Source organism: Sebastes umbrosus, chromosome 12 (assembly GCF_015220745.1).
Source record: "Sebastes umbrosus isolate fSebUmb1 chromosome 12, fSebUmb1.pri, whole genome shotgun sequence".
Lineage (NCBI taxonomy): Eukaryota > Metazoa > Chordata > Actinopteri > Perciformes > Sebastidae > Sebastes > Sebastes umbrosus.
The window spans coordinates 7,619,814-7,646,339 of record NC_051280.1 but is presented as its reverse complement, the minus strand read 5'-3'; the positions used below and the strand labels follow the sequence as shown (position 1 = coordinate 7,646,339).

At 39.2% G+C, this 26,526-nt stretch overlaps 2 protein-coding genes across 2 annotated transcripts; both read left to right on the top strand.

Annotated features, from left to right (window-relative positions):
- Nucleotides 1–1,790: 1,790 nt before the first annotated feature.
- On the top strand, nt 1,791–10,220 carry pex19 (peroxisomal biogenesis factor 19). The gene is made up of 8 exons (XM_037787866.1): nt 1,791–1,937; nt 4,623–4,711; nt 5,902–6,064; nt 6,153–6,238; nt 6,315–6,488; nt 6,574–6,741; nt 7,298–7,342; nt 8,570–10,220. Exons 1-8 carry the CDS (start codon nt 1,874–1,876, stop codon nt 8,654–8,656), a joined length of 876 nt encoding a protein of 291 aa, XP_037643794.1. The 5' UTR covers nt 1,791–1,873; the 3' UTR covers nt 8,657–10,220.
- Nucleotides 10,221–12,840: 2,620 nt separating this feature from the next.
- On the top strand, nt 12,841–26,271 carry copa (COPI coat complex subunit alpha). The gene is made up of 30 exons (XM_037786775.1): nt 12,841–13,049; nt 13,759–13,872; nt 13,974–14,047; nt 14,269–14,349; nt 14,501–14,577; nt 14,833–14,942; nt 16,604–16,713; nt 16,926–17,025; nt 17,645–17,863; nt 18,108–18,258; nt 18,386–18,452; nt 18,582–18,657; nt 18,753–18,835; nt 19,528–19,753; nt 20,284–20,422; nt 20,897–21,059; nt 21,247–21,393; nt 21,633–21,822; nt 21,935–22,030; nt 22,657–22,745; nt 22,887–23,010; nt 23,199–23,288; nt 23,402–23,505; nt 23,736–23,882; nt 24,035–24,175; nt 24,354–24,536; nt 24,983–25,093; nt 25,253–25,414; nt 25,526–25,720; nt 25,843–26,271. Exons 1-30 carry the CDS (start codon nt 13,010–13,012, stop codon nt 25,900–25,902), a joined length of 3,669 nt encoding a protein of 1,222 aa, XP_037642703.1. The 5' UTR covers nt 12,841–13,009; the 3' UTR covers nt 25,903–26,271.
- The last annotated feature ends 255 nt before the right edge of the window (nt 26,272–26,526 follow it).

The window sequence follows — 26,526 nt, the reverse complement described above, 5'->3', positions numbered from 1 at the left end:
TCATTAGGTGCAAAATCTCATTTTCATTATCCAATATACAGCAAATAAAATTAAGACAACTATTTAGTCCTTCAATGCACTTTTTTCCCAATATGTTTCATCAGTGGTTGTTAAAAGGATGAACCTCAAAGGCAAGGCAGGTTTATTTATACATTCAGCATTCAGCCACAAGGCAATTCAAAGTGCTTTACAGCAGAACTTCTCAAACTTTTTGGAGCCAGGGACCCTTTACAGGGGAGAACATTTTCCAAGGACCCCCTCATAATCATAACTACTAACGGTAATCGACAATCATAATTAAGCATATGCTAACTACCATTTGTACTCTTAGCCATTGGAACTATTTATATTGTAAAACTTTTTAACATAAATACTTCAGACCTGTTTCATAGTGATAAACAGAAACACAATTCAATTTGAATCATGTTAATACCACTTCTATACTTTTAAACTGAGGGTTGTTCTATTCAAATTGCATTTGGGATCAGCTTGACAGCAAAGTCCTAATAAATCCAGATATTTAAATTTACCAGTCTAAAGCTGACTTCCAGTAATTACTTCAACTTAAAAATAATGAAGCTATTCAAATTATTGGCAGAAAGCTCTGAACAAATCATAATGGAACACATCATAGTAATTAAGCATATTACTTCCGAACATTCTGATTGCATTATTTACATTACAGTGAGTGAAGTGACTGATTCATGACAAATTGACGTAATGAATCACAATCTTATCAGAGTTTCTATTGGCCTAATGCTATGAATAGTGGACACAATATGCTTGTTTTATTGGTGCAACTGGTCCCCATCTGTAGATATGCACTTTTTAATAATACAGTGCAATTTTTATAATTTATAGCGGACCCCCTGGCAGAGTGCCAAGGACTCCTGGGGGTCCCCGGACCCTACTTTGAGAATCACTGCTTCACAGGGGCATAGAAATACATAAACATAAAACATGAGTGCTGTTGTTGAAATTGTTGTGTGTTGTTGTGTGTTTTTTTTTCTTTTTCTTCTTTTTTGAGGTATTTATTTATTTATTTTTTCTTGTCTTTTATTTTATTTGTTTTCTTTGTTAGATATGTGAAATACATGAAGTGCCATGTCTCTCTTTCTTTGAAATTCTGACTAAACATTTCATTGTACAATTTAATTATTAATATTGTTAGTCTGTCTGTTTGGTATACATGTTTATATGTGAAATTCAATATAAATATTGTTTAAAAAAAAAAAACATAAAACATTCAAATTAAAGCGAGAAAAAGCAAATAAATTGTTAAAATTTTGAAAGCGTTTAAAAGACAATAAATAACAAAATACAAGCACATAAATAGTTACAGATTAAAAAGAAGTTATCTAATTTATTGGAAAGTGTAGTAAACAATAATGTTTTAAGGCCTGATTTAAATGAGCTGACAGTTTTAGATAGATAGATAGATTATAACTTTATTGATCCCGAGGGAAATTCAAGTTTCCAGCATCACAGTTCCATAGTGCAAAACATGTTAGTAAAAAGGCAGTAAAAAAGTTAGTAGTGCAAAGTACAAAAAAATATACCAGATATAAAAATACAAGGAGATGAAGAAGAAAACTGTTAAAACTGAATATAGCAGATCGCAGGTATCTCAGGAAGCTTGTTCCACAGGTGGGGAGCATCTTGGATCAAACTTTAGTCCACATTTATAGTTATATAGGCCTATTTATTAGTCATGTGTTGAATATTGTTGTTTTCCTGTGGGTTTTTTCACCACTGCCACCAGATGGCGCCAGAGATCCAGGCCTATAGCCATGACGTCATAGTTTCCGCGACATTTTGACAACAGAAACGTCATTGTTCGGAGACGGTGGGTGTTTGGAGAGAAGGTAACATCATGGCGTCGGGAACAGGAGAGCCGTCCAGCGGACACGATGCAGAACTGGACGAATTACTGGACAGTAAGTGTTGACATTAAGTCTTTACAGTGATCCCGTCTTTACTCACATGAGGACGGTCTGTTGTGGCGTTAAAACCGGCTCTGAGACCCCCATCTATCACCACCTATCACCATCTATCACCACCTCTCAGCCTCTCTAGTTAGCTGGGATCCAGATCCACCGACAGTAGCTGGCTCACTCCTGTTAGGCAGCACCATTTCTGTCCCCATGAAGTGCTTACTCCTCATATTTAAAAAAATAAGAAAAGTGTTTAAATGTATAACAAATGTCTTAAATGATCGCTTCAGGTCGTCTCTGTGATATAAACACAGAATCCTGCACATTACTAATACTTCCATGTCTCCTTCAGTCACTGGTTTAATGTTATTACAGATCATGGGGTTTGCTCGTAAACATGCAAAGTCAGATCTTTGCGTGTAATGTAACGTAACGTTATGTGCTAAAGTGTGTATGTTTTGAGATGTAGGTAATGCCTTCTTCTGTAGCTCTGAACATAGTGAATGGCTGGTTGTTTTGATCTCAGGCTGATGTTTGCACATGTGTTCTTATTTAAAGGTCCCATATCGTGCTCATTTTCAGGTTCATACTTGTATTTTGTGTTTCTACTAGAACATGTTTACATGCTGTAATGTTAAAAAAAAACTTTATTTTCCTCATACTGTCAGCCTGATTATGCCTGTATTTACCCTCTGTCTGAAACGCTCCGTTTTAGGGCATTTTTACGGAATTGCAATAGAATTGCGTTGCTAGGCAACAGCTTGGCTCCATGTGTACTTCATGTCAGTTGATGTCATTCATATACACTACAACAGGAAATAAACTGGGACACATTTAGTATGTTTACGTTTAAAACTGTGTGAAGGGTCTAAATATTGTATATTCGTGACTTCACGAATGGGCAGAAATCCTGTCAGCTTGTTTCAAATGCAGAGTTTCTGAATACGGGCTGTGTGTATTTCCCTGTGGATTGAGTGTTTCGATACTTTCACAGTATTTATATAGGACTTAAGCCTGCTTATAATAAAAAAACTTAAAGAAAATCTCACTTTTTTATAATATGGGATCTTTAAAGGGGAACTACGCCCATTTTCAAAATTCATACCCGTTATTCCTATGACACCCATATTAACACTACAATAGAATAAAGCTCATTTGGGTATAAAAAAAGAAAACAAACATTATGTGGATCTTCAAAATCAGTCTCCCATTCATTGCCTATGAAGTAGTTAAAAATATCACTATATAATGCAAAAAAAAAAACATTTCTTGCTGTTTCTGTATGACAGGATAAGCCATCCATGTCTTTGCCCTTGAAATTTCTTTTATCAAAGACAAGTGGTCTTAGACATAATAAAAAAAAAACTGAAGATTTAACATGGCGGCTGAACTGTCAGTGATAGTAGTGTATCTGCCGCCGGCCTCTCTTTACTCGCCTTTGTTTACTCGTGCATGTGTGTTCAAAATACAAAGTGCAACATTCAATATTGTTATTTCTTTAAGTCACTGTCTTAAATTAGTTTTGTGACATTGTTAATACTTTAATGGATTTAATTTGCACTAATTTGTTGACAATAAAAATACGTGTTCACTGTACTCAGACTAATACATATTTTATGAAATGTAATTGTTTATTGTAAAACATTCTTATATTAAATACAGTAAACCTGTGTTTACATTTGCAGTAATAATTATTAGTGAATAGTGTATAGTAGTAGGCTATATGTAGTATATAGTCATTTACAGTATCATACTATAAAACACAGTTACAGTATCATCCTCCAAAATATATTTACAGTGTCATAATATACAGTTACGGTATCGTACTGTAAACCGCAATTACAGTAGAGCAGTGACTTTGTGTACTCGTGCATGTGTTGAATCCCTTTTTGGTTCAGTTAATGGTGTTTACTTACTGTAAACATGTTACTTTACTAGACAGTTTATTAGGTTCATCTGGCCAAAATGAATGCAGTCTAATACAACAGCCCTGCATTAAACCCCACCGTTTATAAAAGTTGTAATGTTCAGTTTTTGTTGAAATTGTGTGGAAAGTTGATTCAACTTTATTTTATTTTAGAAACTGTAGTTTATGGTGCTGTTGAATTGTATTGCATTATAACAAGAGGTCTAAACCATTTATACAATGAGGATCAACTAAATATAAGTATAACGCTGTACAGTTCCAACAGCGCCACAGACAAGGGTATGAGTTATTACAGGACTGTTATTAGTTTTAGCTAGGTGTACCTAAAAAAACTTGCAACCGAGTGTACATTTCATGCCATTCCTTTTGCTTTATGAAAAGTTTTAATATCAATATGTATCCATTTCATTAACAGTTAAAAGTATTGAATTAAACTCAAAGTTGTAGTTTGATCTTAATTCATAATATTAGAGATAAGAGTTGTGTTTTCATCGCTGTAAAAGAGCTTAAAAAGAGTCCATTGGATTGATCCAAAGAAGACACATTACGCAGCATTACCAGTGAGGAAAATACAAGATATAAAGCTTTCAGTAGAATCGTTTGGAATTTGGACACATTTGATGTACGTTTCATGCCTTTTCTGCAGCTGGGGCTTAAACTGTTATAGGAATAAGTTGATAATGGCTAAATTCTAACATTTGTGTTTAAAACTCTTTAAAAGTCCACTGGCATGGTCCTGGTCTAATGTTCTTTTCTTTCAGGTGCGTTGGATGACTTTGACAAGACACCCCCCCCTCCAGCCCCCGAACCTGCTGCTGCTTCCTCCTCAGCCAACAGCGGTGCAGAGAAGGTCAGTTTGTTGTTGCTTGTGTAGTGATGGTGCTGTTTCAGGATTCACATCTTGTTTTGTTATACATGCACAGACTAAAGCTGGGCGATATGGAGAGAATCAAATATCACAGTATATTTGACCAAATACCTCGATATCGATATTGCGACGGTATTGTGGGATTGGCTATTGGTGCGTTCACAAAATATTTAATATGTGATATTTTTGATAAATAATCAGCAGTAATGTGGATATAATGACTAAGTGGGTAAAGGCAAATAATAGAACAGCTAGAACAGTCTGGTAAGCTCAGAAAATTACATCACTTTACTGTAATGCAGCCATTAAAACCAGGAAAAGACAACATTTATGCCATATTAAGATATTATGATATCCAAAATCTAAGACGATATCTAGTCTGATGTCGCGATATCATTATAATATCAATATATTGCACAGACTAGCACTTTTCTTTAACTGTATATTTTCTCCTAACTGAATAGTACTTGTCATCTGGTTGCTGCTTGTGAATTAATTTATGAATTTGGGAATTTTCAACCTAAAGCTCAAGGAATTTGAGAAACTAACAATTATATATATAATATATATATTATAACTGTTAACTTTGCTTTTTCATGTTCACTTTCCTGCCAAGAACTGTAATGTTTGGGTATTGTGGTCTCATTTTTTTTTTGTTTTTTTGTGTGTCTACTGGTGCTGATATAATCAAGGTATATGCCTAGTTTAGTTAAAGTCTCTTAATACATTTCTTCAGATTAATTTAAGTCGCTGTCTCCAACTCTGAAAGATACAAAGTCTTTATCTGTTGCTATTAGTTTTTGACTTGGATCAGTTTTTTTTTTGTTCTTAGTTTTATCACTTGTTTACCTTTAGTGCTGCCAAGTGATTCAATCAGCTGGTTGTTGGTTGTGCAACTTGCAAAGTTTTCAAAGTTCAGCCCCAACCCCAAAAGTTCACTGCTCACCAAAAAGTACTTCCTCAGTTGCAACAACTGTTTTTGAGGCAATAACTGAACCAGAATTGGAAAATGAAGTGTTGAGTAGATATTGATCATTACAGTCAAAGAGGTTTTTTAGTACGAAAGGGAAAAAAATACATTTTAAAAGCAGGCTTGATACAATTTAGTGCTCATAGTCTTCCCCCAGAAGTGTCTAGAAGGCGCTTTACATGTTTTCTATTTACCTGTTTAGCCACCCCTGCTTGAAGACTGCAAACTCTTTGAGACTCTCTTCGAGGGGGACATGGCGACCCAAGCCAAGGAGGAGTGGGAGAAGGCCATGACTGAGCTGGCCCAGGAGGAGCCCGAATTACTGCAGCACTTCCATAAACTGTCAGAGGCTGCAGGCAAAGTTGGTAAGGTCTACAATTTGTGGTTCTGATATGTTCCTCTGCTTACTGTTTTGTTCCTGTAACCTAAATGTTATCTGTGTATTCTGTATAGGCACTGACACCGCCTCCCAACAAGAATTCACTTCCTGTCTTAAGCAAACCCTTCATGGCCTGGCCAAAAATGCAGACAACCTGCAGGTGGGTAAATCAGAATCCATCAGTTGTTATGAAACTGTTCAGAGTGATGCCAACTATCGGTATTGTTGTCTTACAGTCCTCAGGACTCGCTGGAGACGACCTCGTCAAGGCTCTAGAAGGCCTGGGATTGGAAGAGGGTGGCGAAGGAGGCGGTGATGACGGAAACATCCTGCCCATCATGCAGTCCATCATGCAGAATCTCCTCTCTAAGGAAGTGCTTTATCCATCTCTCAAAGAGATCACTGCTAAGGTGTGCATCTGTTTCACAAGCAATCACTATATAGTCTCTGGTTCCACTGCCAAGTGTCACTCATAAATGTCACTCACCCTCACAGTACCCAGAATGGTTGGATGCCAACAAGCCCAGCCTGAGCCCAGAGGACTACCAGCGCTATGAGCAGCAGGCCAAAATCATGGGAGAGATCTGTAAGCAGTTTGAGAGGGAGGAGCAGGGGGCAGATAAAGAAGGCACCTTCGAGGGCATCATGGACCTGATGCAAAAGGTAGACAAGCTTACACACTGAGAAAAAAACCCCAGAATCAATCCGTTTGTACAGTAGATTTGTTATGGTGTCTTTTGCCTCGTGCTTCTTGAATATTTGGTTTGTGAATCAGCATTCAACCATTACTGTGACTGATGAATAAGGCTGCGCTATTAATCAAAATCGTATCGAAATCGCAATTTGGCCGACTGCAATTTTCAAGAGGCGAGATGTGTGTAAAAATACCATTTTAAATTAAATATTATGGTGCTACAGAGATGTCCTGGCCTACACATCATATTCTACAAACTAAAGAAAACATCTTTGTTGTGCAAAAATCACACCATAATCATTTTAATATGTTTTTCACTGAAAATGAGAATAATTATGTAAAAATGGTCCCTCCCTTTTAATATCGCAAATCATATCCTAATTGCAGTATTAGTCAAAATAATTGCAATTACATATTTTTTAAACTTTTTCAAAAGTAAGCTTGTTGTTGACTTTAATGTGAATAGACTTTGGTTTGTTAAGAATGAAACTCATCACAGATTATTATGCTTTTTTTTTTTTACAGCTGCAAGACCTGGGCCAACCACCCAAAGAGTTAGCAGGTGATGCGGTAAGTTTTCCACTGAACTCAGTCAACAGAAAACAAACAGCGTATGTGTAGTGTTTATATACTGTATTTATACATGACTTTAATGTCTTCAGTGAAAGACAATATTTTGACATCAGAAGGCTTTAGAGTTTGAGGTTTCAACTTTAAAATTGATCAAGAATCAAGTTTATCATGGAACAGCACACACACACATCCTCTTCAGGAAATGTTTCTCTAATCTTTGTAATAGTATGGTGTTGGAAGCTTCTGTTTAAGGGAGACATGGTACCTTAGATGGCTTAGACTAGGAATGTGGAGAATGGGGAAAATCTTCTGTCATAGTATATGTAATTTTACATCGCAATATTGATAAAAAAAAAGTCTTTTAATCTAGTTTTAGGAAAACTGTCATAACAGAAAAAAATACACCACCATATGCATACAATCTGAGTAAAAAAACTTTTTTTTTTATGCAGTCAGAACAGTGGGATTTGCATTTGTGCACTACTTTGAGAGGGCACATGCACTCAGAAGGTGCATTTCTTTGCAAATTAAATAAAGTATTGACTGAGTTAATCTTTGCTTATAAACTATTAATTAAAAATCGATAGTGTTTTTGAGAATCAATAGTATCCGTAACACTATCACAAACAGTATCACAAAATATATCACAATATCCGATTTTTTCCCATATTTTCTTACACCCCCCAATAGTAGTAGTAATATAAAGAGCAACAGAGTACATGTAAGGAGTATGTTGTGGTGGATGAACGGGTCAAACTCAGGACTAGCACCCCAGAGACTGTTTTTTGAGTCCAGTGAGAAGCTTATTTTTCACTAGTTGACTTATTATTTTCTGGTTTTTAAATTATTATTTTCAGTTTTTAGTCGCAGTTTGATTAGGTTTAGGAAAAATATACATACAGTACATATACACATACAGTATCTAATGTGTACCTGGGTCAGGTGCAAATAAAATTGTTAGCTATGGACACCAGGCTCCTAATAGCATCTGCCATTTCTATTTACAGCTAATCAAATAATATATAAATACTTTACAAGCAAAGGTACTTAATCATTTTGGTGTAAAAATCCTGTAAAGTATATATAACAGGGATTGGTAGCACTGCATAACAATCTGAAAAAAATCTGAAAAACCTGAATAGTTTATTTTTTATATATATTGTCATTTTACCCGACCCCAGCTTAGACGTGACAGCGTTCTTCCTCTTTGTTCTTCCCCTCCAGCCTCCAGGCTTTAACTTTGACATGGAGTCCCTCAATCTCCCAGGAGGCCCTGGGGCGGGGGCGGCAGAGCAGTGCTCCATCATGTGATGAGGTAGCGGTGCGGTCCATCAGAAGCACCACTGAAGCCAGAGGGTCACTCTGTGTGCGTCAGCGACAGGCAGGGAGTGAAGGAGTGTGAAGCAAAGGTTAGGCAGGAGAGTGACCAGACCGTCGACACCGTTCTCTCCTTCAAGTAGAAGGTGTGTGTGTGGACGCAGAAACAACAGGAAGGAAGCACGAAAACCAACAGGAGCCACACACACAAACACACACACCAAAACACACTCTCTTCTGTCTAAAATCACTGAACGCACAACTGAGAACATTTTAACATCTCTGCATTAGTTTGACAGCGGTTGCCTGCAGCTCCTTCACGGTTTAGTTTTAACAGCATTCCTTTAAAAAGAAAAACACCACTGCCGCTTATCATGTTGTTTTTACAATACTGTTTAGCCTCATGGTCAAATTTATCAAACCACTTCACGGGTATAAACGGTGCCTTTTGCAAAATGACTTTAAATTATTGTTTTAGGTCTTTGGATTTTGCTATCATTCAGCTAAGCACTTAAGATTATAGTTTTAGAATGGTGTGAATTTTGCAATATAATCTCATTTTTACACCAAGTCGGTGGTAATTCTTTGGTACTTCATCAAACACACACCTCTGTTTCTGTACAGACTGTAGAGGATGTAACTTAACGAGTTAATTACTTACATGTAAGGAAAACTGGACAAAGTAGTGTACATTTGTTAATTATTTAAATAATTAAAAAGAATAGAGAGGATTGAAGATGAGAAGTTCCCAGAGCCTACTGTAATTCAGCCAACTAATTTAATTAAATAAGACTATTCCCCCCCCAAATATTATCCCCTATTCCCTGGTATTGATTTGAAGTGATTGAGATGATGATTCCCGTATGCCTTTGCTGTGGTTACAGTGATCGTTATAGTGTAGAGTTACTGTGCAAAGAGTTCCCCTTGTGATTCACAGTGTCTATAATGTGCAGAGTGATGTTTTCTTTGGTATGGGGTACGTGCCAGAAAAGAAAAACACTTGAGGGGTATTTAGGAGTTTTGACCACCTGATGGCATATATTGTGTACCCTCCATTAAAAGTACATCATGCTCTTTCCAGAAAAGGTGACGAGCAGAGTGCTAAACATCATGTTGTGTCACGCGAGGAGAGAAACATGTCTATAATTCAGATGCACTGTTGGGTAAAACATCAACAGCCTGATGACATGTTGGCTGTGCCAACGGTGGGTTTGTTTACTCCAGCAGCCACTTTTCACCAGCTTCTATTGCCAGTCGACAAATTTTGACCATAGAGAGAGGTCTAGAAGTCACACGACCATCAGCTCATCAATAACGGTATAATAAAAGGGGTGCTGTGAAAGGATTCAGTCAGCCATGCACTGAAAAGAGACCAGATGTACATCATACGCAGCTGAAGGGAGGCTGCTGTGATGGTTCATAAAGGGGGGGTGCAATCTATTCAACTCTCAGGGCCGATGCAACCACGCCCAGAGCACCGTTAAAAAAAACATCCTGTTATTTGACACTATCTTGTTTTGTAAATATATGAAATAAAATAACGGTATCATGCAAATTATTTTTGTTGTTGTGGTGGATTATTAGTAATCATTGATTTTACATTAGTAAGTAAGTAAAACTTTATTTATAGCACTTTTTAAAAGTCACCATGTCAAAGTGTTCACACACAAATAAAACACTGAACAATGAGAGACAAATAAAAACATACAGGGATGAGCGACTGATAGAATGTCAAAACATGTATTCAGGTACTGTGCTGTTTTGAGTATTTATTAGACAACTATTGCGACTAGTTTCTTTGCAGATATCAAAAATATAAAATGTAATGCATTGCTATTAGGGTTGTCGAAGTTAACGCGATAATAATGCATTAATGCAAATTTGTTTTAACGCCACTAATTTCTTTGACGCATTAACACAACTTAAAATTTTTAGGTTGTAGTGGGCATTAAAGTTAGAGTGAAGATACTGGCATCATATGAAACTAACATAAGGTACCAACCAAGTCATACTAGCTTGTCAGGAGGGAAGCTAAATAACACTCCAAAGTTACGCTAAACTTTGGCGAGGAAAAACTGGCAAGGCCCTTTTCAAAGGGGTCCCTTGACCTCTGACCTCAAGATATGTGAATGAAAATGGGTTCTCTGGGTACCCACGAGTCTCCCCTTTACAGACATGCCCACTTTATGATAATCACATGCAGTTTGGGGCAAGTCATAGTCAAGTCAGCACACTGACACACTGACAGCTGTTGTTGCCTGTTGGGCTGCAGTCTGCCATGTTATGATTTGAGCATATTTTTATGCTAAATGCAGTACCTGTGAGGGTTTCTAGACAATATTTGTCATTGTTTTGTGTTGTTTATTGATTTCCAATAATAAATATATACATACATTTGTATAAAGCAGCATATTTGCCCACTCCCATGTTGTATTAAATACTTGACAAATCTCCCTTTAAGGTACATTTTGAACAGATGAAAAAATATGTGATTAATCGTGACTAACTATTTTAATTGATTGACAGCCCTAATTGCTATAGATTAGATTATCTAATTGTTATAAAGTTTCAATCTTATTTGTCTTTACAACTGTCAGAAATACAGTTAAAATGAAATAAAGTTTCTATAAGACCAGAACACCGTAGAAGCAGAGTGTAAGACCAAAACATAATATTAGCCATACATCAAACAAAACATAAAAGCATCTGAAGTGTGTGTACATCAAACCTGAGTGCAATGAACAAATGTATGTTCAAAATAAGTGCAAAAACCATAAACAAGATATAAATATACAGTAGTCATACACAATATGCAATACAAATGATGTAAGGTGACATGGTTTATATGTGTGTATTTATTTTTACTAAGTGTAGTTCTAATTGACTTGATGATTTGTGATGAGATTAAAAAAATAATAAAATGTGTTGTTCTTACATGCCTCTACGGTGAACGGATAATTCAAAAACTTGATGAATTGAAGTAAATTCATATCAAAACATCCTTTTACGAACTCTCACACACTTTAATAGGCAACTCTATCATAAAGTAAGCACAACTACAAGCCAAGTATTATTTTATGTAGGCTTATAAGGCAAGAATACTTAATTATACTTTTCTTAAGTGTATCTTGATCAAAAGATTAAGTAAGTAGGCCTATAAGCCAAATATACTTGGACTTTTCTGTTTACTTGTCACTGTCAGTATAAGCCAAGTATACTTAGACTTTTAAGTATACTTGTCAGTATGTGCTTAAGTATACTTTTGTTAAGTATATCTCTGATAAGTACATAAAAAGTAAACTGAAAGTATACTCTTATTTTAAGTTCAAAAGACATATACTAATAGCACACTTGAATAGACCTAATTTTGTTAAGGGTACTTATTCCACCTCTGGTAGTATTAATAATATAGGAATAGCTGAGAGATTTGCAGCTCATTCTTGACCTGGGAGACAGCAGTTGTGAAAACAATCTCCCCACAAGGTTGTAGGTTATGGAGCTTTTGATCATATTGCATGATCTTCATCAGCAGATGGAGTCTACTCAAGTCAGTTGTCATGGAATTGTAGATGTTAAAGTTTCCTTTTTTTGTGAGCACCTATAGATCACTTGAAAATCATGTGATATGATTAAAAGCTCTATAAAAAACGACTAAATGGAGCTTTTAAGGCAACATGGGTTGAAAGGCCTTAAAATGCTCAGAAAAAAATAGTAATCTGGCAAAACTGTCATCTCATCAATATACATATTGTATTTTTATATTTTATATTATATTATATTTTATATTTTTAATATTTATTTTTTATATCTCTTTTTTTCCTTTTTGATTATTGTATTATCTTTTAATTAGCACCTATGGGATTGTCACAATCTAATTTTGTTGTACTACACAATGACAATAGAGGGCTTGAATCTTGAATCTAATCAGATACTAAATTAACTTTGTTGTATTTCTCAATAGTACAGACTGATAGCTTTAATAGTCTGCAGTAAATGGTCTTGTCAAGCCAGACTGTAGAAAAAGACTATTTAGAGTAGTTATGATGATACAGTCAGCAGGGCTCCCATAGAGTGTATACAGGGAGTTCAGTTCTATGTGTTGTATTTCTATGTGCCGCCGCCGTGGCGCTTTCTGCGTCAAAATTTTCACTGCACAACTTTATTGTTCACAAACCGGAAGACAAAACGAGCTACGTGTCAGGAACAAGGAGAATCGGCTAAACGGTGGAAGGCGATCAGGCCGCCTGACTCCATCTGTCTGCGGTGTTTTACCTGTTTTTACTGTTCCTGGGGAGTTATATTGTATCACAGCATTAACATTACCACTTGTACTATTGTCAAGTGACGATGTTAACTAAGTTTGAGACGAAGTCGGCCCGTGTGAAAGGTAAGAGTTAGTTAGCTTAGGAGCTAACGCTAGCTAGCTGACGTTGTCCTCGCTCTGCTGTTTATCTGTTTATGTCTGTAAATGAATGAACTGCTTGTTTTAAGAGGTGTATGTAGCACAAACTCTAACCTTGAATCATACTATGTCACGTCTTGTTTTCACATGTTGTGATGTTGAACGGTGTTCATCTAGCTAGCCTGACTACCGTTACAGTGTTGAGCTAACGTTACCTTCAACATGGTTTCCTTGCTGATCTATATATGACAGATACTCAGCTGGCTTCTCATCCTCTGAAGTCTAATGGCCTGTTTTCATCTGATCTATATATGACAGATACTCAGCTGGCTTCTCATCCTCTGAAGTCTAATGGCCTGTTTTCATCTGATCTATTATGAGATAGCTGATGAGCTGTTTTACATTTTTTCTTACATGTTTTACAAGTGCAATTACCTGTGTTTACATTACATATGTTTTTATATTTTATACTTCTAGTGTAACACTTCTGTTTATATTTATTTATTACATCTACTTCACCTGTTTTATTTGCTTTATAACTGTGTGTGTGTTTTACCTGTTATATGTTTTATCTGCCTCGTTTAGTCTTGTCAAGTATTTGTTTTTAAAGCACTGACCAGAAGTGGCAGCTGTGAATCTCGTTGTATTTAATACGATGACAATAAAGTTTTCTATTCTATTCTATTCTATTCAGGCCTGAGTTTCCATCCCAAGAGGCCATGGGTTCTTGCAAGTTTGCACAACGGAGTCATCCAGCTGTGGGACTATCGGATGTGCACACTGATAGACAAGTTTGACGAGCATGATGGTGAGGCGGTGATGTGGCTGATGTCGTGTCATTATAAGTTCAACTTCCACACTGTGGTCTTGATAGATAATGTGGTGTAATTGATGTGCTTTTGCCCACAGGACCCGTGAGAGGAATTGACTTCCACAAACAGCAGCCTCTGTTTGTGTCTGGAGGAGATGACTACAAAATCAAGGTGAGACTTCGTTTCATTTAAATGTCATGAAGCTGACAAGTTGGAGAAAATAAGATTACCTGATGCCAATCAAAGGATCTACTCAGGAGTCTTTAAATCCAAATAATTACATTAGATGTCAGAGATATGATGGTCCATTGTATTAATATTCCATATAATTATTAGATTACATCAATACCTTATACATGTATATGCTGAGTAAATATTCTTATTTTAACCAGGTGTGGAACTACAAACTGAGACGCTGCCTCTTCACTCTCCTTGGACACCTCGACTACATCAGAACCACCTTCTTCCACCATGTGAGTTGTTCTGCCACTTGAAAATACATCTGCTTCCTATCTATTTCATCACTGATTTCAAGATAAATACTGACAAAGACTCTGTATCTTGTTGTCCATGTAAAATCTGAAATGAATGAATGAATGAATTTAACCATTTCCCTTTCTGTAGGAGTACCCCTGGATTCTGAGCGCTTCAGATGACCAGACTATTCGCATCTGGAACTGGCAGTCCAGGACTTGCGTCTGGTAAGACGCACTGAAGATTTTCAAACTGATAAACACAATTTAAAAAAGTTATTGTTTAGTTATATAAAAGAATGAAACATTGGGCCTTCATGTTGGTTTCATATCTTGCACAAATCATATCATGCAACCCACCCAGCCACTGTTTAACAAACTTTCAGGGATAGCACTGTAATAATCATTATTATTACCCTGAAAATATTAAGATGACCTGTGTACTGATTCTGAATGTATCCTTTTTTCCCTCCTCATCCACAGTGTGCTGACTGGCCATAATCACTATGTGATGTGCGCCCAGTTCCACCCGGCTGAGGACCTTGTGGTGTCGGCCAGTCTGGACCAGACCGTGCGCGTGTGGGATATTTCCGGTGAGGGCCTGGGGACGGCTGACCAGAGGACAGCGGGCTGGGTTGAGGGTGGGAGGGTAGAGTGGTATGGAGGACAAGGAAGAAGCAGGAGCAGGATGTATTACAGTCCTGTATCACCTCTTCTTCCTCTCCTACTTGTAGGACAAATCTCTGTGGGCTGTTTGCAGAAACACCTCTCCTTTCAGGAAATAGATGTAGTGTCAGAACAAATTTATAGTGTGGTATTTGTTAATGAAATACAGCACTGTAAATATGTGTTCTGAATGAAGAAATGGTTTACACATCAGAGGTGTAAGAAGAATATAAAAGGAAATGGGAGAGGTGTTTCTGTGCCTCTGCATGCTCTTAAAATCTATGTCTGTTGATGTATTTCTTGCTTTCTGTTTCTTGTCTTCTCACTAACCAAACCATTAATTGACTCACATCTACTATCACTTTCTTACATGTGAACATGCGTAAGATATGGCTCTGTAACTGTCTCCTGTCCTGGGCATTCATTTGCTTTTACATTTTCTGGCATAGAGCATGATTGCATTTATACATACAGCTTATGACATCAGCAGGGCGTCGAAATTTCCCGTTTGACTCACCGTGTTACTTCCACAACATCCATTTAGCATGAAAGGAAGTGTTACCTCGCACTCATACTTTCATTATAGGAAGTCCATACTGCTTCCCATACTGTCATTTTACCCTTTTTTGCATTGCTATAAAATGCATCACAAGAAAACAACCATAACTACTAACTGGTTTGAAAACTTGTCTTTTTATAAACTTCCTCAGTACTGATTTTGAAATGTTTTTATATTCCTCCTGGCATGACATTTGCACGGCTGGCTCTACTACTCAAAATATAACATGAAATATACAACAATGTTTATATTTCTTGTGGCAAAAGTCACCATATTGTTACCAACTTCATTCCTAACCCATAACTGTTATATGTCAGATTCTATTAACTCTGCATGTGACTGTACAGAAACATGCACGAGCATCTAAGAAAACAAAACTACTCATATACTGACATCCAACGCCCCATCAGAGCACGTCTTTACATCACCACCCACCCACCCACATCAGCCAACGTGCCCACCTTATCCCATGCTCTCCCTGGAAACATCCACACCTGCACATGGGTTCCTAGTGCCATCTCTTTCCCCCTGTGTCATCTCTCCGTGCTGTTGAACTGTCTGTTCACCACATTGTTTTAATGGGCAGGAATCATGAATGCAAACTGTGCTTCCTCAATACTTTTTTATTCTGTATTTTTTTCCTGATTTCATTTGAGTCTGGGAAGTAATCGATACCTTTCACTGCTTTCCAATCAAATCATAATTAGTTATTAGGATTTTCTTCTGTATGCGAGTGATTCATTAACCCAGTCAATCTTACTCTTAAAGACACGATTGTTTCCAGACTCAAGTTGGCGGGGAATGAGAGAGCAGATGTTGTGTTTGTGTGTTTCTACCCTGTGTGTGTGTTCAGTAGTCCAACAGTTCTCCCTCCTTATAATTCCCCTCCTCTCCTATGATACTGCTTCATATTTCATTATTTTAATAATTTGTTCCTTGTTTTTCTTCCTCCTCTGTATTGTGGTTGTGCCTTGTGTAACATGAATATGGCTCCTTCCTTGCACGCGATGCCCTGAATGTTGGTTCCAGGTCTGAGGAAGAAGAACCTGTCTCCAGGCGCCGTGGAGACGGAGGTGCGCGGCATCTCTGGCGTTGACTTGTTCGGTGCCTCGGATGCTGTTGTCAAGCATGTCCTTGAGGTGAGCACTGAGTTTCACATGACTGATTCAGTCTGATATGTTGTTGTTTGAGTGAATCATCCTTCAACTTTGACAGCTGAGTGGAAATTGTTCACTTGGCAAAGCTGTTGTGCTCACTGGAAACTTAGTGTTCAGAAAGCCTTCAGTCCTCGGCCCTGCTGTTGGATCTTTGTTTGGATTTGTGTGACGAGACTTTGTGTGTCTGTGTCCAGGGTCACGACCGGGGGGTCAACTGGGCTGCCTTTCACCCCACCATGCCTCTCATTGTGTCTGGAGCCGACGACAGGCAGGTCAAGATCTGGAGAATGAATGGTAAGTGACGCAGAAGTCACTAGTTAATGTTCATCAACAAGCTGCTGCCCAGTGTCCATTATAACTGACATTTAATCATTTTCTTTTTTGTCACTCACATTAAAACATAAAAGCAAGGGTCCATTATCAAAGTAGATGAGAATTGAAATGATGCTTTTCAACCAGGATGACACATCATTAACAACAACACATAATGCTTAAATGCATCTGTTTTTTCATCACAGCATCATTAAATGCTTAATTTGGTACTTTATAGCATCTTCAATGTAATTACTGCTGGGTTATGCAGTAAACTGTATGTTTATTGGCTGACAATGGTAAGTGATCAATTTGTAGTCACATCCCTATAAATGAAACGTAATATGAAGTCCTGTATGCACTGAAAGACTTTCACTTGTTTCCACTTGTACCGTCTTCCTCACTGCATTTTCAAAAACTTGCACCAATTCTTTACATATTTCTGTTTGTTCATTACTCCCTCATGTGACTCTACAGTGTAGATTTATATTTTTAATATGTTGATTTGAACTTTAAACTGATTATATCTTGTGATCACTGTCTATTTTTCCACTCATACCCAGTGTTTACGTTTCTCTTGTCTCTTTCTCCCACCGTCCAGAATCCAAGGCCTGGGAGCTGGATACGTGCCGCGGTCACTACAACAACGTGTCCTGCGCCGTCTTCCACCCGCGCCAGGAGCTCATCCTGTCCAACTCTGAGGACAAGAGCATCCGGGTGTGGGACATGTCCAAGAGGACCGGAGTGCAGACCTTTCGCCGGGACCACGATCGCTTCTGGGTGCTGGGGGCTCACCCAAACCTTAACCTGTTCGCTGCTGGTAGGTGGTGTACATCTCTACACATTCAACAAAGTCAAAGGGAGTCTGATTTCCTGCTTCAAAATATCCACTTCATTATTGGTGTTAAGAGAATGTCCTACATCAAAATACATTTCTGTGCTTTAGTGCCATTTCAGTAAAATTGGCCCTCCTCCTCCTGCTGCAGCAGAGGGACTCACATTTAAACATAAGGTGTGTAACTATGTATACTATAACACTGAAAGACGGTCTGTGTGTCCTTCAGGTCATGACAGCGGCATGATTGTGTTCAAGCTGGAGCGTGAGCGCCCGGCATACGCCGTACACGGCAACATGCTGTACTACGTCAAGGACCGTTTCCTCCGCCAGCTGGACTTCAACAGCAGCAAGGACACTGCTGTCATGCAGCTACGCAGGTCGGTCATTTCTAGTGGTTGTGCATCCACCGCACCCTCGTTCTGACAGATTACAGACTTTTGTTGGAAGTATTTGGATACTAGTGTGTGTGTAACATGTTGTATTTTATATATTTTCTTGTCCTAGTGGGTCTAAGTTCCCGGTGTTCAGCATGTCTTACAACCCTGCTGAGAACGCTGTCCTGCTCTGCACTGTTAGTATCTCTCAAGCAAAACACACACACACACACACACACACACACACACACACGTGTTAATCCCTCACTGGTATCTACAGTCATTGATTTCCATATATTTAATGTGATGCTCTTTACCTCCTGCAGAGGGCGACCAACCTGGAGAACAGCACCTATGACCTGTACTCTATTCCCAAAGAAAGCGACTCTCAGAACCCTGATGGTAAAGAATCAACTCACTAAAGTTATACTGTTCTTCCTCACACTTTCCTTCTATGATTATTACATTATAACACTTACCGTTTTTCTTTTTCTCAGCACCGGAAGGGAAGAGGTCCTCTGGTCTGACTGCAGTCTGGGTGGCCAGGAACAGGTTTGCCGTCCTGGACCGTATGCACTCTGTAAGTCCATCTGCAGGTCTAGAAAGTACTGAAATGTTTAGAAAAATGTGTTTCATCTTGAACAATTGGGGAATTCTTAGTAAAATTTGGAAATGTGTGACAAAATGTTGTTCTAGCATCTATATTTTGATATTAATTGTTGTGAAGAATAGTCATGGTCTAGATGATTGATTGATGAAAGCCAGAGTCAAAGATATTAGACTGTATCAGACCTTTGACTTCTTTATTTAAATATTATATTATTATATGAAGTTGTTATTATTATTATTATATAAAATATAAAGTTTTTGAATTGAAAGTGCTTTATAAAGGCTGCAGTAGCTGCAAAATAATTTTCTTTTTTGTGTATAATATTTATTAAAATCACACTGTTAAATTTGTGATGAGCATTACGCCAAAAAAAATGCCAATTTTGAATATCAAGCTAATTTTAGGGTTTTTGTCAGTAAAAGTTAAATTTTTCAACCAAAGATTTAAGTTACACTTTTATTTTGAAGGTATCATTAATTTTGATATAGATAATTGCACATTATTATTAATATTATTATTATTATTATTATTATTATTATAGGGGTATTTGTGTTTTTACCTTTTAAATTTGTTGACTCATTTGAAAAACGTTTTTTATTTAAATGACTTTCAGTCTTTATTTGATATCAGCTCATCTAATAACATCTCCCTCCCTTTTGTAGCTGCTGATCAAGAACCTGAAGAATGAAATTGTGAAGAAAGTTCAGGTGCCGAGCTGCGAGGAAATCTTCTACGCCGGGACAGGCTCGCTGCTGCTGCGCGATGCCGATGGCGTCACGCTGTTCGACGTGCAGCAGAAACGCTCTCTGGCCACCGTTAAGATCGCCAAGGTCAAGTACGTGGTGTGGAGTGCTGACACCAGCCACGTGGCTCTGCTGGCTAAACACGGTGGGTAGATAAAATGGATATCTGCATGTATAGAGAAGGATACTTATCACGTAGTCACAATGTCTTTATCTTATTCTGTACTCTAAACTGGTTTGAGCTGCCAGGGCTGAGGCTCTGAAACAGGCTTATCATGAGGCTGGTAAAATCATTTTCTGGGGATAACTGTAGTCCACTTTACCGCAGTACAGCAAAACAAACATATTTGTGTAACTTCAAAAGATTAATTTTTCTGCATCAAATTGTGCTTAAAAGTCCAAGTCACTTTTGCAGAGAGGATGCTGTGTTGTAAGGATTTAGTTTGTGAAAGATTCATTTGTGAATGTTGGTAAATCACCATTAAGCAGTTTATGAAAGGCATCTAAATTAGTTAGACTTGATAAATGATGATTGGTTCAAACAAGACCACTAATGTCATTATGCTGTTGACCACAAAAAGTTCAAATCTGATGTTTATATCTGGCGTTTCTTAAAAAACAAGACAAAATCGGTCTAAAATCTAAATCTCCTTTGCTCTCTTTTTGGTCCGTCAGCCATCATGATCTGCAACCGTAAGCTGGAGAGTCTGTGCAACATTCACGAGAACATCAGAGTGAAGAGTGGAGCCTGGGACGAGAGTGGAGTCTTCATCTACACCACCTCCAACCACATCAAATACGCCCTCACCTCTGGGTATGTGCTGCTTAAGGAAAGCAGTGTTCATTTAACGTTATCAGGCGGGTAAACTGTCTCCGCCTTGTACAGGCCACAGCCACAGATCCTAACACTCAACCTGTTAGTTTAACTTTTATAAGCAAACTAGATATGTAGAACAGCTTAAGATCTTGCTGAGATGGCAGCCTAATTACTGGAAATGTTGACGAATGAAGCCAAAATGTACCAGATTGGTGGTGGGCACATATTTTTTTTTTCCGCTCAGTGTCTTCACTGACCTGATTTCAAAGATGAAAGCATTTTTTATAGTGCAAAGCAACCAGCAGCACATGTTATGTTGGGTATGTCAGGTTGTGCTGCTTTCATTTGTTCACATATTTAACTTTATATATGCTATGATATGTGAAAAGAAGAAAATAGTGCTGTTAATTGTGTGTCAGTGTGCTGACTTGAAAACAATCAACATGGTGCTTTCATTGTGTTTCCCTGTAGTGATCATGGCATCATCAGGACCCTGGACCTGCCCATCTATGTGACCCGTGTGAGAGGGAACAGCGTTTACTGCCTGGACAGGGAGTGCAGGCCGCGCGTCCTCACCATCGACCCCACAGAGTACCGCTTCAAACTGGCCCTGGTCAACCGCAAATATGATGAGGTGGGTCTGTGGTGAATGAATCATTGGAGTATACTGCACCTGCCGCATCACTCTTTTTAATATTGTACTTAATGTGCAACAGTGTAGGAAAGTAATGTGGACTGTAAAGGATTTTGACTAGACATTTTTTACCTCTTTAATTTTGTACTTGGTTTTGACATCATTCCTCTTGTCGTTGTCCCTCCAGGTGCTCCACATGGTGCGTAATGCCAAGTTGGTGGGCCAGTCCATCATTGCCTACCTGCAGAAGAAGGGCTACCCTGAGGTGGCGCTGCACTTTGTCAAAGATGAGAAGACACGCTTCAGTCTGGCTTTGGAGTGTGGAAACATCGAGGTGAGCTGCTGCTGAACAAACTGTATAACTAGGACACCGTCTCTAATTTATGACATGCACTATTTTTGCACATTGGCATACATACATGTTGATGATACTGCCGTCTTTTCTGATAAGCCAAAATCTGCTTAATAACAATTTCAGCTCATCATCATCATCTCCCTCTGCTGTCTGGTTCATTTTTGCATGAGAGTCAGGTTCAAGTGCACTTTTTTAAAACAGTTTCTCCAAACTTTCAGGTGGCTCTGGAGGCAGCCAAGGCCCTGGATGAGCGCAGCTGCTGGGAGCGTCTGGGTGAAGCAGCACTGCTGCAGGGTCACCACCAGGTCGTGGAGATGTGCTACCAGAGGACCAAGAACTTTGACAAGCTCACCTTCCTCTACCTCATCACTGGCAACCTGGCCAAGCTGCGCAAGATGATGAAGATCGGTGAGAGATGGAGACTGAAAAATCCTTTAATGAACAAAGATGTGGTGATTTGGTTGGAGGTTTGTGTGTCTTGTATGTCAGTGAACTTATATCTGATACTCTTTGTTTGTAGCTGAGATCAGGAAGGACATGAGTGGTCACTACCAAGCAGCTCTCTACCTGGGAGATGTCAGTGAGAGGGTCCGCATCCTGAAGAACTGTGGACAGAGTGAGTTCAAGTGGCACCTGCATCACGTATCTCTTTCCACTGTGCTTTTGCTGTTGAAATTGTGGCTTAATCAACTTGTTACCTGCACACAGCAGCCCTGGTGTTGGTGGGCTTGTGCAATGTAACGAATGAGAACCAATTAAAATGATTTGTTATTTTGGTTATGTATTTATTTGAATAGAAATTAACCACCTACCTAAAAAAATATTCAGATCATATCATCTTAATTTCCACCATACTCTAAAAATATGTGTTGTTTTAAATTGTTAACAATGGAATAGGCTTAGGCGATATCTATTTTTTCATATCTTCCTGACATTTCACCGGGATATATAGAGTGACAGTATTTAGTGCTGAGCAAGAAAAAAAAAAACATCTTAACAATACATGCTTAGTCCCAGTAGGGAGTCAATTTAGTCCCACAGGCTTGTAACACACTGGTGGAAACCCTGCAGCATCTCCGTATCAGTTTGATAGAAAGAGGGTCGTCTGTATTTTTGACGGTATTGAAAATCATACCTTTGGTATTTCTAAATACCCTGGTATACAGTATTAACTTGATACCGCTCAAGGCTACAATGGAACGAGAAACCAACATGTGTAACTGTTTGCGTTCATGTTTCCAGAGTCTCTGGCCTACCTGACTGCAGCCACTCATGGGCTGGATGAAGAGGCTGAGGCACTAAAGGAGACCTTTGACCCAGAAAAGGAGACGGTGTGTTAAGAAAACATTCTCCGCACCTTCATACACACAACATGGACAACCATGACATGCAATCTGAATCTCTTTTTTTTCCAGTGTAGCACAAACACGTAATTTTGATTAAAAAATAATGATGGATCTTGTGTCTTGTAGGTGCCAGAGGTTGATCCCAATGCACAGCTGCTGCAGCCTTCTCCCCCCATCAACCCTCTGGACACCAACTGGCCTCTGCTCACTGTATCAAAGGGCTTCTTCGAGGGAGCCATTGCAGCGAAGGGTGAGTCATCAGTCTCGACACATGCTCATGTTACAAAGGTACAAAACGTTTTAGCAAAGCTGCTCTGCTATTACACACCAGTGACAAGTGTTTTCTAATTGTTGAAAGTCAGAATAAAAGATTAAATCACTTGAATAAGTTGTGGAAATCGACTTTGCCAGAGTGACAACAGTGTTTTTCTGCTGTAGGGAAGGCAGGTCAGATGGCTGCCGACGTGGACATGGAGGCCCCAGGAGGCGAGGGCTGGGGAGACGATGCTGAGCTCCAGCTAGATGAAGGTAAATTCAGCCCAACTTAGAAAAATATTTTATACCTGACCTTTCAGTGAAGGTAGTGAACCACATCATTAATACTACAACTGTGTATAAATTGATATATCTCTGTCTCTTAGATGGCTTCATGGATGCCCAGGAAGGATTAGGGGAAGACGGGGCCATGAAAGAGGAGGGAGGAGGCTGGGAGGTGGAGGAAGACCTGGACCTTCCTCCAGAACTGGTGAGAGCAGCTACATCATTGCAAATCCCACCACCAATAAAACACACACACACACACAAAACACACAACTCACACTGCACTAGACACAACAACAGTGTTGATATATTTCACATCAGGTGTGATCCTGACTCTTTTTAAGTTAACAAGCTAACAAAAAGTTATTTTTGGGCTCTGCTACAGTAAAAGGATGGTGAATGTTGAAATTACAATGCCTGTCTCCCAACCATCAGGACATGCCGGCTGGTGCAGGTGGAGGAGCAGAAGACGGCTTCTTCGTCCCACCGACCAAGGGCATGAGTCCCACACAGACGTGGTGCAACAACTCTCAGCTGCCGGTAGACCACGTCCTGGCTGGCTCTTTCGAAACTGCTATGAGAGTATGTACACAATGTGATATTGATTTCCTATTGTTTTTTTAATTGTTTTTTAAATTTTGACTGAGGTTTAGCCAAGCACCGATTTGATGACAGTGTTGTAATGTTAATTCACGCATTATACTGACATTTACTGTTCTTGTTCCGTACCACAGTTGCTCCACGACCAGGTAGGAGTTGTGAGTTTCGAGCCCTACAAGTCGCTGTTCATGCAGACACTGTCCAGAGGCCGCACCTGTTACCTGGGGCTGCCTTCCCTGCCCTGTCTCCGTGGCCATCCGCAGAGAAACTGGAAGGTACAGCTGATAGTTTTTTCGTCATGTCTTACTAAGAATCAGCATGTGTTCCTCTAGGTGTGTCACTAATGCGGATATACTCTCCATTTATTTTACCCTTTGCTTATATCTCTTCCTGCTTTCCTGTTTCTAATCACATTTTTTAACGAATGTAAATATACAAATATTATTGTTTTAGGACTGTGGTGCAAAGCAAGGACTGCCTGCTGTGGGCCTGCGCCTCTCCGACCTCATCGCCCGCCTGCAGCAGTGCTACCAGCTGACTACGTCCGGGCGGTTTGAGGAAGCTGTCGAGCGCTTCAGAGTCATCCTGCTGTCTGTACCTCTGCTGGTGGTTGATAACAAGCAGGAGATTGCAGAGGTGAGGGATTCCTGTCATCACCCTGCTGTCCTCAACTGTCTCTTTACATGCATAAATGATAAAAGGGAGGTCATTCAGGTCCACAGCCCTTCTGAGTGCTCCAAACCTCGCCTTCAATCGTCCAATAGCACATTCAATCATTGTTCGGCCTCGACATGTTTAATGTTTTCCCTGCTTTGGCCTCCGGTTACTCCGGTGATTAGTCCGAGCAGCTCTAACAACACATAAAAAAGCCAGTAATCTTTGTTTGTGTTTCTGGCTCTTTGTGACCCAAATCTTTTAAAGATATCTGTATAGTTGTAGACGGGGCCTAAATCTCCAAATGCAGCACAAATCATTGCAATTTATCACGCAAATCCATGTGGGGCTGCTTATTTGGCAAATATAAGTAAAATATATAAATGTGTTGGGGTCACCTGTGTGATTGGGATCTGTGTGTGTTTCAGGCTCAGCAGCTGATCACAATTTGCAGAGAGTACATCGTGGGTCTGACCATGGAGACGGAGAGGAAGAAGCTGCCTAAAGACACGCTGGACCAGCAGAAGAGGCTGTGTGAGGTAAATATCTGTGGCTTTGACGTCACATTAATTGAACGTCAAACGCTGTTGTTGTAGACTGACCATCGCCAAAATGTGTCTACTAAGTGATCGTTATTCATACTTCTATTTCATTCCTAAGTCTTAACTTTCTTATGTATGCGTGTGTTTTCCCTACAGATGGCTGCTTATTTCACCCACTGTAATCTCCAGCCGGTCCACATGGTGCTGGTGTTGCGCACAGCTCTGAACCTCTTCTTCAAACTGCGTAACTTCAAGACGGCTGCCAGCTTTGCCCGTCGCCTGCTCGAGCTGGGGCCCAAGCCGGATGTCGCACAGCAGGTTGGTTATGCGACATTCACAGCTTCATTTAGTATTTTCAGTTTTAAATGGACAGCACTATACAGTTTCTCATCTCTTAACTCATGCTAAATCTCTCTCACCACCATTCAGACCCGCAAGATTTTGGCAGCCTGTGAGAAGACCCTGACAGACGCCCACCAGTTGAACTACGACCCCCACAATCCATTCGACCTGTGCGCTGCCTCCTTCGTTCCTCTGTACCGTGGACGTCCTGTTGAGAAGTGCCCTCTGTCTGGAGCCTGCTACTGCCCTACGTACAAAAGCCAGATCTGCAGGGTCACACAGGTAGGTTGGGACTCTGGTCAGCCATGCACAACAAAACAACAAAACAGATTAATCACTGAATAATCGTTATTCATTGTTTCGCCCCTGTAACCTCTAACCTTTAATGTCATCTTATTTTCAAGGCGACTGAGATTGGCAAAGATGTGATCGGTCTGCGTGTGAGTCCACTTCAGTTCCGTTAAGAGGAGGTGGAGAAGAAAAGACGAGAACAAGAAGAAGACAAACACATCCACACTTAACTCTGTAGAAAAAAAATACAGTTATTAACATGAGAAATGAAAGCAGAGATATATATGTTTGCTCACAGTGATGTTAAACCTCTTTAATCCTAACTATCGTATTTCATGCACCACCTTTTCTGCAAAAAGCTATTTCTTGTAAGCTATTTCTGCTTTGTCATCTCTGTGCTGTGGCGTTATCGGAGCTGTCAACCTAACCGTTGTCTCTTTTTCTGACTTGTATGAGATGAATAATTCAAATTGAGCAGAACTGCTCTGTGTATCTGGGAGAGGGGGAAATGAAAATAAAAATGCCTGTTTATCAACGGAAAAGTGTTTGTGTGTGGCGTGTTTTTGATGTGGTATGTGGGCATAGCTTTATGGCCAATGTTCTAGAAGGATGATGGTTTTATTGCATATATAAAAGTGGTGTAAGTGTATCCAAGGTGCACCACAGGGCTGAGTCATAAGGGTAGTAAAGAGTCGACTCACTCTAGTTGGCATTATGTTGCTCCTTTTTAATTTAAACAAGGAGATAAATTAGTTTATTATGTTTTACTTGTCCTGAAGCTAATTTAAAAAATAAAA

Excerpts from the sequence above, each read along its gene's own strand:
- copa (XM_037786775.1), top strand. The coding sequence starts at position 13,010 with ATGTTAACTAAGTTTGAGACGAAGTCGGCCCGTGTGAAAG. Across the intron at positions 14,350-14,500 it reads GAACCACCTTCTTCCACCAT|GAGTACCCCTGGATTCTGAG; the intron begins GTGAGTTGTTCT and ends CCCTTTCTGTAG. Across the intron at positions 20,423-20,896 it reads AAATACGCCCTCACCTCTGG|TGATCATGGCATCATCAGGA; the intron begins GTATGTGCTGCT and ends GTTTCCCTGTAG.
- pex19 (XM_037787866.1), top strand. The coding sequence starts at position 1,874 with ATGGCGTCGGGAACAGGAGAGCCGTCCAGCGGACACGATGCAGAACTG. Across the intron at positions 6,489-6,573 it reads TCAAAGAGATCACTGCTAAG|TACCCAGAATGGTTGGATGC; the intron begins GTGTGCATCTGT and ends TCACCCTCACAG. Across the intron at positions 6,742-7,297 it reads TCATGGACCTGATGCAAAAG|CTGCAAGACCTGGGCCAACC; the intron begins GTAGACAAGCTT and ends TTTTTTTTACAG.